This window comes from Limulus polyphemus, unplaced genomic scaffold (assembly GCF_000517525.1).
Source record: "Limulus polyphemus unplaced genomic scaffold, Limulus_polyphemus-2.1.2 Scaffold6210, whole genome shotgun sequence".
Classification (NCBI taxonomy): domain Eukaryota; kingdom Metazoa; phylum Arthropoda; class Merostomata; order Xiphosura; family Limulidae; genus Limulus; species Limulus polyphemus.
Genome location: NW_013671820.1, coordinates 8,121 through 18,944, shown reverse-complemented (window position 1 = coordinate 18,944; position 10,824 = coordinate 8,121). Strand labels below are relative to the sequence as shown.

Sequence of the window (10,824 nt, the reverse complement as noted above, 5' to 3'; positions counted from 1 at the left end):
AGCTTTGCACGAAATTCAAACAATTACAGAGAGTAAGATGTGGTTGACCCTGGTACCGAGAGTAAGATGTGGTTGTCCCTGGTACCGAGAGTAAGATGTGGCTGTCCCTGCTACAGAGAGTAAGATGTGGTTGTCCCTGGTATCGAGAGTAGGATGTGGTTGTCCCTGGTACCGAGAGTAAGATATGGCTGTCCCTGCTACAGAGAGTAAGATGTGGTTGTCCCTGGTACTGAGAGTAAGATGTGGTTGTCCCTGGTACAGAGAGTAAGATGTGGTTGTCTACAAGTAAATGGTGTCTATTATTTGGAACAGAGTTATTGGACTAGTAAATCGATACACGTTTGTAGGTTTCTTATCTGACTTTTAGGGACTAGAATTTCTTAGGCTAAGGATAAATCGAGAATTAGCACCTCAATCGAATATTATTACCGATAAATGAAACATCGATAATCCAATTACTATGCGCCAATTTGTAGGTGTACCGAACAGTAATGGCGTCAGCTGGTTTTATATCATGGCGGAACGTGTGCGTAATTTCCATATGCAAATAATGTGGTTCGATGACAGACAGAAATAACTAAATGAGTACATGTCTTCGTATTATGTAGATATTCATTTCAAACTCCTAGAGTGGGGTGCAATATCGTAGAAAAAAATACAAAAAAAAACAGGAGCTCCAAACCAAAACTTGTTGATTTGTTTGTAATTAAGCACAAACCTACACAATGGGCTATCTGTGCTCTGCCCACCACGGGTATCGAAACTCGGTTCTAGTGTTGTAAGGCTGCAGACATATCGCTGTGCCACTGGGGGACAAGCTTGTTAATTATGACCGACTGGTATTCCTTGTTTTTTGTCTTTTTTATATAAGCACAAAGCTAATGAAGGACTACCCGAGGTAGCCGTCCCTGATTTTGAAATGATAAACTACAGGAAAGGCAGTTAACCAACAGCACCCACCGCCAACTCGTTGGCTACTGTTGTATGACCGTATAGTAGGATTTGATCGTCACCTTTGTAACACACCCACAGCCTAACCCAAAGCGCGAAGAGCAATTTTTTTATAAATATTTTTTGCAGTTATGCAACGCGAACATAGGTGGCGCAGGTCCAAGTGAAAGAAAAAAAATCAACTATAGATAAATCTGGAATAAATTTTTCAAAACGTCAGTGAGAGAAAAGTAAAATAAAATATTCAAGATCATGTCGATTAAGTTCTGCATTTGGGGGTTCCTGAAATGGGCATTAATCAGACACCACAGTTATTTCTTCACTTTATTCTTCTTGTAATAAAAAAGGATTTGGTTCCATAACAAGCCAAGGTCCGTAAAGTGTAGTGATCGATAAAGTCAAGAGATTTCATTATTTTATGGGAGTGGCAGTGTTATGTATTGACATGTCAAATTGTTATTTTGTAAATCATTTCCTCTGACAAGTTTTGAACTTTTCAGTGTTGTTTTGTTTGCTTATTCTTTGTAATCGTGCATTACAAGTTTTGCCAAAAAGTGTGGATCATGCGTGGTCTACTGGTCAGCGTACCTAGGGCCTAGAGTTCGTGTCCCGTTACTACAAAATGCACTCCGTAACTTTGGGGCTATGAGTGCATTATAAGAGTCACAGTAAAATCCCACTATTGGATTAGAATAGCTGAAGAGTTAGCGGTGAGTGCTGTTGACTAACTGCCTTGTCTCTAGTCTATCAGTTCAAAATTAGAGACAGATGGCGCATATAGCTGTTGTGTGCTAAACAAACGAACAAAAGAAAAAGGTGCAACGTTGTGGTTGAGGCACACTTTTAATATCCTAAACAAAAGAACAAAAGAGCAGCGTTGTGGTTGAGGCACACTTTTAATATCCTAAACAAACGAACAAAAGAACAAAGGTGCAACGTTGTGGTTGAGGCACACTTTTAATATCCTAAACAAACGAATAAAATGAAAAATGTGCAGCGTTGTGGTTGAGGCACACTTTTAATATCCTAAACAAACGAATAAAATAAAAAATGTGCAGCGTTGTGGTTGAGGCACACTTTTAATATCCTAAACAAACGAACAAAAGCAAAGGGAATGGCTCTATAATTAGTAGGTGTTAATCCTGTTCACATCCAAGTAAGTTTTACGTGAACTGAAAGCTGTTAAACGAAAAACAAAGCAATGGGCTATCTGTGTTCTACCTACCGCAGGTATCGAAAACCAAATGTTGAGCGTTATAAGCCCTCAGATGTACCGCTCAGCGACAGGGGTGGGGGCATATAAATGGTATCGTGAGTGTTTTGATTTACTGTATCTGTTTTAGCTCCTGGAAGAGGTGACTAATAGCAAGTTGCTTTGTTTGTTTGTGGGAAGTACTATAAATGATATTAGCTAGTATTTTTCTAATAGAAGTACTATAAATGCTATTAGCTAGTATTTTTCTAATAGAAGTACTATAAATGCTATTAGCTAGTATTTTCCTAATGGAAGTACTATAAATGATATTAGCTAGTATTTTTCTAATGGAAGTACTATAAATACTGTTAGCTAGTATTTTTCTAATGGAAGTACTATAAATACTGTTAGCTAGTATTTTTCTAATGGAAGTACTATAAATGCTATTAGCTAGTATTTTTCTAATGGAAGTACTATAAATACTGTCAGCTAGTATTTTCCTAATGGAAGTACTATAAATGCTATTAGCTAGTATTTTTCTAATGGAAGTATTATAAATGCTGTTAGCTAGTATTTTTCTAATAAGCCTCATGACGTTTTCATTTAGTTATAAGGCCTGGCATGGCCAGGTGGTTATGGCGCTTGACTCGTAATGTGAGGGTCGCAGGTTCGATTCCCCGTCCCGCCAAACATGCTCGCCCTTTCAGCCGTGGGGGCGTTATAATGTGGCAGTTAATCCCACTATTTGTTGGTAAAAGTGTAACCCAAAAGTTGGCGGTGGATGGTGATGATTAGCTGCCTTCCCTCTAGTTTTTCACTGCTAAATTAGGGACGGCTAGTGCAGATAACCCTCATGTAGCTTTGCGCGAAATTCAAAAAACAAACAAACATTTAGTACTAAGTGAATCTGAAAAGAAAAACAGTTGAAATTTAGTGCAGTACAAAGAGTATAATTTGATCTCTCAGTACTGCGTTTTATTTAAATTTTAGCACTAGTGTTTAACTTAAGATATATTTCATAAGATTAAATATAAATACCACGAACTAAAAACGTATGTATAAAAAATCCCTCCAGGGCTGATGTAGAAGATTTCCAACGTTTTTTATACAAGAAAAATAGTTTGCATCTTTGACATGTTTGTAATTAATCAGATATCTTCAGATGTGTTAAGTCTTGTTGAAAGATGTAAGGCAACATCTAAAGGTTCTTCACCTGGCGGTGAGATTCTCTACTAGTTACGAACTAAAAACGTATGTATAAAAAATCCCGCCAGGGCTGATGTAGAAGATTTCCAACGTTTTTTATGCAAGAAAAATAGTTTGCATCTTTGACATGTTTCTAATTAATCAAATATCTTCAGATGTGTTAAGTCTTGTTGAAAGATGTAAGGCAACATCTAAAGGTTCTTCACCTGGCGGTGAGATTCTCTACTACTTGTATATAAAAATTGATCACTTAAGTATCACAGGCCTGCGATAGTTTTATTGTCTTGAAATTTTTACATCTACTGCAGTAATTCCTGTACGCTGAATCCGAAAATGATATCCATTTTTCTCCATCACGTACAGATTTTTCACAAAACGTCATAACGCAATATATAAAAGAAAGACCACAAGTCGTAGTTTTGAGACTAAAAGACGTAAATTTGACACAAAAAAATCAGGATGAATGAGGATGCATATTCGGTTGACATCAATGTTCTTCTCTTTTTTCAGTTTGTTTGTATTTTTGTTAACAAACATAAAATATAATAAAAAACAATTTCATTGTGGTAAACCAAATAATAATTTGATTTTAGTCAGAGTTTTTCTTCTTCCCGATTTGTAGAAAATTCCTTATGTGAAAGAATATATATATTATTTTCAAAATCCGCGTAACTGAATTATAGAAAATCTGTTATTAAAATCAAACAACTTTTATGAAGTTTAAATTCGTAGGGCTGTGTTATTAATACATTTTGTTATGAAGTAACGGGTTGCAAGTCGTGGATATATCAGTTGCTAGCCCTAATTCTTTTCTAATTATGACTTTTGAATGTCTACAAATTTCTAATGGTTTAAGGATATTAAGTTTTTTTAAGGATTGAACAGTTTTTTGTTAGTTTGTAGTATTATGCTTGAAAATATCTTGGCCTGTTCCTTTTTTATCCTCTGTTACTGCACATTCTTCTATATTGTTCTTCTCTACGTTTCTTATACGTTCCTTAGTTCGGGTATTTAAGTTACTAATGGTTTGGCTAATGTAAACTTTGTCATATGGGCACTTAACTTGTACAATTAATATATAACATCTATTTGTGTTGAAAAGGATGCTTATTTAAATCTCGTGCTTAGCTTTATAAGATAATTTGTTCTGCTAAAGTTTAAACAACCTACATAAATAACCATTACTATTGTAGAAAAATCTTACCTCTCTGTAGATATTTTAACAAATCTTATATGACATTTATCTTGCATTTATCATCTATCAACAAAGGCTTAGGACAAGCATTTGATGTCACCACGTGACTACGTAATGTGTTAATAATTAGGTGATTAACTTTTCGATATAATTAGTTGATAATTCGATATCAGTAATTGACAATCTCAACTTTAGATGAAGTTTGTTTGTTTGTTGTAAAGCACAAATATACACAATGAGCTATCTGTCCTCTATCTACTGCGGTATCCAAACCCGAGTTTTAGCGGTATAAACCCACTGACTTGCCGTTGAGCTACCAAGGGGCGCTAGATGGCGAACCTATGTATATTGTCATACATCTTTTTTTGGATGTAGAAAAAAAAATCTTATATCTGATCACTTGTGGTTCCCACCCAAAAGCCCCCTCACGTTTCAACGACAATAACGGATAAGTCTCTTATCAAATCTTACCCATGGGGATCAGCAAGGAAAGGGCAAGGGGGCACTTGCCCCTCCCCCGAAAAATGAAAAATAGTTCTTCCTTTTTTAATCAATATATATATTATGTTGATTTAGACTTTACCCCCCCCCCCCGGATAAATTTCTGTGGAAGCCCATGATCATACCTAGTTAATAGTTAAGTCTCAAGACTAACCAGTATTTCGCGCACAGAAAACGTTTGTAAAACGTTTACACTGGTTACTTCGCATGAGTCGACTATAAAGAATTTCAACAACCATAGTTTTCTACTCTGTTTAGAATGCTTTTTAGGAACGTATCCAACTTGTCGCATGGCTACTTTCTTCCCTCGCCAACACCCTATTACGGCTTTTATGAGATTTTTATAATAGTAATTTTATTTATAATTTAACATATCTTCAACATCCAAGTAAACACACAGGTTCACTGAACTAGTGTCTATTGTGATTTAAATCTTTTACAAAAGTGTCCGAATCTTTTGAAAAGACAACGGCAGGCTCTGCGCATCGCTAACTCCCCTTATCTCATTTGTATATGCTGTAAAACAATCGGACAGTTCATACCTTGTATCCCGGATGTCGAGCCGGATTAAAAACTATTCCACGTGAGTTGTATTTGTCGACAAAACTATGGACGTAAATTAAAGAATTGTATTTTGACGACAAAACTATGGACGTAAATTAAAGAATTGTATTTTGACGACAAAACTATGGACGTAAATTAAAGAATTGTATTTTGACGACAAAACTATGGACGTAAATTAAAGAATTGTATTTTGACGAAACAGAGAAATCTTTTGACACGTGTTTCCGGTAATGAAAAAAAAACTGTCTTTAGTTTTATTTTTTATATGATTAACGTATTCTCAGAAGAGCAAATTTCGTTCTCATAAAGCAACATATATGAAAGAGAGAGAGAGAGAGAGAAGAAGAATAAAAAATATTTCGCTACGATGGCACCCAGAAATTCTTGCCATCTCTTGAGAAGGACAGATTCACATAAGCCACGTAGTATGAAGAATATCAAACCAGTAATCTGTCCCAAGCGGTAAGTCTACGGAATTACAATGCTCAAATCCGGGGTTCGATCCCCCCATTGGCACGGCAGATAGCCCAATGTAGATTTGCTCTAAAACACACACACACACACAGTAATTACACTAATTTTATAAACACATCTAAAACCTTTGTAACACGATGAAGAATGTATCGAAGCTAGATAATGAGACATTTTGAAAAAAACATTTTCAGAAAGCAGCCACGAAAAGTATGGTTTTGATTGTTGTTAAGTGCAAATCTACACAATAGGCTATCTGTACTCTGCCCATCGAATCCCGATTGTTAGTGTCGTAAGCGTGCAGACTTACCATTGAGCCATTGGGGGCGTCACGAAAAGAAAGTCGAGTTCTCCAATGTTAAAAGTTTGCGTTTGTGAAAATAATTGCAAACGTGTGATAGTCTGGGAATAATTATTGTTATTATTATTTTAAATTCATGCTTATTGGAAGCAATCACTAAATTTGTGAACATTTTCTGAAGCTCCGAAATAAAAACATCGATACTAAGAGAGAATTTCATCACAGATCGTTCTGTACCTACAGTATATTGTTTACATATTTCAAATGAGGACCTAATTTCGTCATATTTTAATTCTTATTTTTTTCATGTTGAGTATGGAAGTTTTTTAAATATATCTGTAAATATGTATACCTATTCCATTATGATGTAGATATTGGATTCAATTTAAAGCATTTCTCTAACTCGTCAAATTTACGTTGTAAACAAACGTAAACATCTTGTATTTTGTACAAGTCATAACGGTCTTGTATAATGATTCACATCAAAATTACTTGTGACGTATCTCTCCTTCCTCTCAAGTGTATTTTAAAAGAAAACATGGGCGAAAAGAGGCAATGAAAGGCTCCACCCCCCTACACGGCACATTCCTCAATTGGGATCTTCCAGTAGTGATGCTGCCGTAGCGCAACCAATATTGCGTGACAAAAATAATCGAAAAGCAGTGTTAGTTACCACCTAGCGGAAATATTACGTTTGCAGGTAAGAAAGACAGGTGAATGAGTCTCGGCTATACGAATGTAAGGGCGCTCGCGGTAGCCATGTTTTCTGTTATAAGCTTGTGGCAATAGTTGGTTGAGTGCTGATAGACAGGAACTGGACAATTTTAGCAGTAGAATTTTGAAATATATATATGGAATGCTGGAGCTAGAAGATTAGAAATCTACGAGAACGTGAATTATTCGACAAACTTTACGAAAAATAACTATTTTCGATATTAAGGTCAAGAAGCTTTCAATTTCATACAATGTCGAAAAAACTGTCCGAAGTTAAAATTTCAGCCTTTTGCGTCACATCCGTGGTTCTAGTACTGATGTTCATTGCTTTTACCACGCCTAACTGGTTGGCTTCTGATCCTAGATTTTACGGTGCTGATTTTGTTAAGTTGGGTCTTTGGGAGACATGTTTCCGAAGTCTTGCCAGTCCCCATGATTTAGAACAACGGAAATACTACGCTGGGTGTAGTTGGATTTTCAACGATGAGTATCAGAATCTCAGGAAATTTTTGGAGCCGCGTAAGTACTATTAAAATGAATATATATATCTATTCATTCTGTTAGTATGGAGTTGTTTAAAATATAGACAAAAGGAGAGAGAGTGAACCCATGATTTGTAAAGTTTGTGGTGAATCATATGACATAAAGAACATCTGTAAACGAATCGTAATAATAAGCTTGGCTGTCTAATATTGTAGTAGTGTATACTACTAGTAGTAGACCACCGCTGTTGTGGTTATGCTATTATATAGTTATAACAACTAACCTTTTTATAATACGTGTGAAACACAAATATACTTAGCTTAATTAAACTTAAGTTTCATATTTAGGGAACTGTTACCTTTCAAAACAAACCCCACTCAAACACAAACTGTTAATTAAGCACTGTATTGTATATTGTGCCATTAATGACTTCAAGATTAATAGATTAATCTATACTTTATATCTGCGTCAAACTGTCATGAATGCATGTTTACCAATATTCTATAACAAAAGGCCTGGCATGGTCAGGTGGTTAGGGCGCTCGATTCGCAATCTGAGGGTCGTGGTTTCGAATCTCCGTCCCACCAAACATGCTCGCCCCTTTCACCCGTGGGGGCGTTATAATGTGACGGTCAATGGTAAAAGAGTAGCCCAAGAGTTGGCGTGTAGCTTTGCGCAAAATTCAAAAACAACCATCTATAGCATACCGACACCTATACATGACCCCACTCCCACACACATGTGTAAAACATTGCCACTTACACACATATGGGATGGAACACACTATACAACCTTACTATATAACCTTTGGTTTTACCATGAAAGGTGTAATATTACTTCAAGTGAACGATGTGAGAAATAAAAAATCAATAATTTTATAAATTATAAACTTGTACATTTTAGGAATATATGCACAGATAAATAATCCTTACAGTCCTAGTAAACAATCATCTGTGAAATACTTGAGGCAAAATCATTTCCAAAATAATTTAATGTTGATAAGACATATAAGTAATCATACAACACCGTAGCTGTTTGTGTGTATCTAAAGTAAACCTGGCAGTGAAAAGTTTATCTGAAAACGTGATAGTGAAAGAAAAATAAAAACGTTTTTTTATAAACTATTCAAATTCGGAAACTTCATTTCACAAAAGAGTGGCTTTGCATATGCTCCCCCAATTCAACTGCAGGGGGCTAGGCTATAGCGTAATTTGCGTATACTTGTTAATCTGGTCTGACGAGAAATATATCTCATAGAAACTGCCATTTAGGGTTCCTTTCCGAGCTTGAGGGAGGGGGAAGATGCTCCTGTCGCCCTCTCAAATGATCTCCTTGTTCAAATCGTTTGTCGGCCCATGACTTTGTTGGTTATAGGATCTCTTATAACGTTCGATTTAAACAAAAATGTGATCGATATCATAATTAATCTCACTAATTACTGCTGGGATCCCCCTAAACTATATTTTTTTTACTTAGAAAATGGGTGGTTCCCCCAAATTCGGTAAGTTCTCTACACTGAGTGTTGCAAAACATAATGTTACTCAATGTAAATGTAGCATTTGCACCCTCTACCGGTAGTGAACGGCATAAAACACGTCATAATTTGAGATTATTAAAAACTGGGACCAAAACAACGTTCGTGGTAAATTCCGAAATTCGAATTTTTATTAGGTTTTGAAATCAATCACTTAATTCTACAGCTTTGGGCTGAAAAGAAAAACGATGTATTTTGAGTGAAACTTTTTAACTCTTGTAATCCAAGTAAAACAGGAATTTTAAGTCTGGGATGAATATATGCCAGACACATGTATGTATATATATAGAATGGTCGAAAAATAGTAAGGATTTGCCGTATCATACATATATTATACTGTTTCCAGCCACCCAGTGGCCCAGCGGTATGTGTGCGGACTTACAACGCTAGAAACTGGGTTTCGATACCCGTGGTGGGCAGAGCACAGATAGCCCATTGTGTAGCTTTGTGCTTAACTACAGATAAATAAACAATACTGTTTTCAACCGGTACAGAATTGGTTGTAGCAGTAGTTTCCATCGAACTGACCTATTTGATTCTATGGACATTTGTGTGTACAGTGTGTTCCATCTGGGATAGACAGTGAAGTACGTGTTTCAGAATTCTGTATGTCTAACTTTGTTTTCGTGCGTCAACGTGGTAATAAAGGTTAAACTTGATTCTGTATGTTATATTATTTGTACGTGTTCATTAAGAAAACGTACGCTACACATACAAACGTCACATAGTTCAAACACTTTGGTCATAACAGCTCCACCATCAATTTTACAGTCTTATCAACCACAATATATGCGAACCTTTATTTCACAATTGTAATAAATTAAAGGGCGCGAATTGGCCCTCTGGTAGACCTCTCGATTTCGGAATTGGCGAGTCAGGTTCGAATCCATGTGATGCCATAAAGTATTCCCCGCGTTTTTAAAGCTGTAGGTGCTTTATAAAAGCAACGGTCAATCCTTTAGTGTGAGTGGTAGGGTGCTACTGACTGGCTGTCTTCCCGCTGGTCAGTAGTTCAAATTTAGAAACGGTGGCAGATAGCCTTAGTAGCCTTGCCGCAAATATAAATGGATTTTAATAACTTTTTATTTTCTCAATATTATTATTGAAAGACACAACGGTTAGAAATGGTGATGGTAATTAATGGCTACAAAAAAAATTAGTTCGGAGTAGAAAACATATCCAGACACTTTGAATATTTAGATGCCACGCCCACAGAAAACGATTATTGTAGTTTTTTTTTATGTAATCTCCACATTTGTGGGCGTAATAATTCTTAAAGCAGAAAAAGCATACTTATAAAATACTACAAGTTATTACCACTGTAGACGAGATATTCTAAAGAAAATAACGGCTTATTGGGAAGCGGCTATATAATAAACTCAAATCCTTAAATATACATATATATGTATATGTGTTCGAATACAGTATCTTAAGCTATGTTTTATCTTGTGCGGCTGGAATTTTAGTGTTTCAAATAGCAACCATTAACAGCATAATGCTAGTGAAGAAATTAGTAGAGTAGTTGCTACTCAAGCTGTATTACTTGTCACATTTTCATAGTAAGTTTTTAAGACTTAGTTTTGCTTCTAAGAGTTTGCTGAGTTTCAGGAATGAACTTCGTACAAAAAATTGCAGAGATACGCAGAAAAGTTATTACAGCTCTCTCTATATATAGGGTTTAGAAAACTATAGAGATAAAATTATTTACC

At 35.8% G+C, this 10,824-nt stretch overlaps 1 protein-coding gene across 2 annotated transcripts in view; it reads left to right on the top strand.

Moving 5' to 3' along the window:
* The window catches only part of LOC106473481, a 23,408-nt gene that overhangs the window by 8,819 nt on the left and 3,765 nt on the right, over positions 1–10,824 (top strand). Inside the window, exon 1 of one of the 2 annotated variants that reach the window (XM_013934164.2) lies at positions 7,125–7,617. The exons of the other annotated variant lie outside the window; for it this stretch is intronic. Within the exon in view, the coding sequence (XP_013789618.1) occupies positions 7,350–7,617 (268 nt within the window). The 5' untranslated portion in view covers positions 7,125–7,349. Of the gene's footprint in view, positions 1–7,124; positions 7,618–10,824 lie in introns of those variants that run through there. 2 annotated transcript variants of the gene reach the window in all.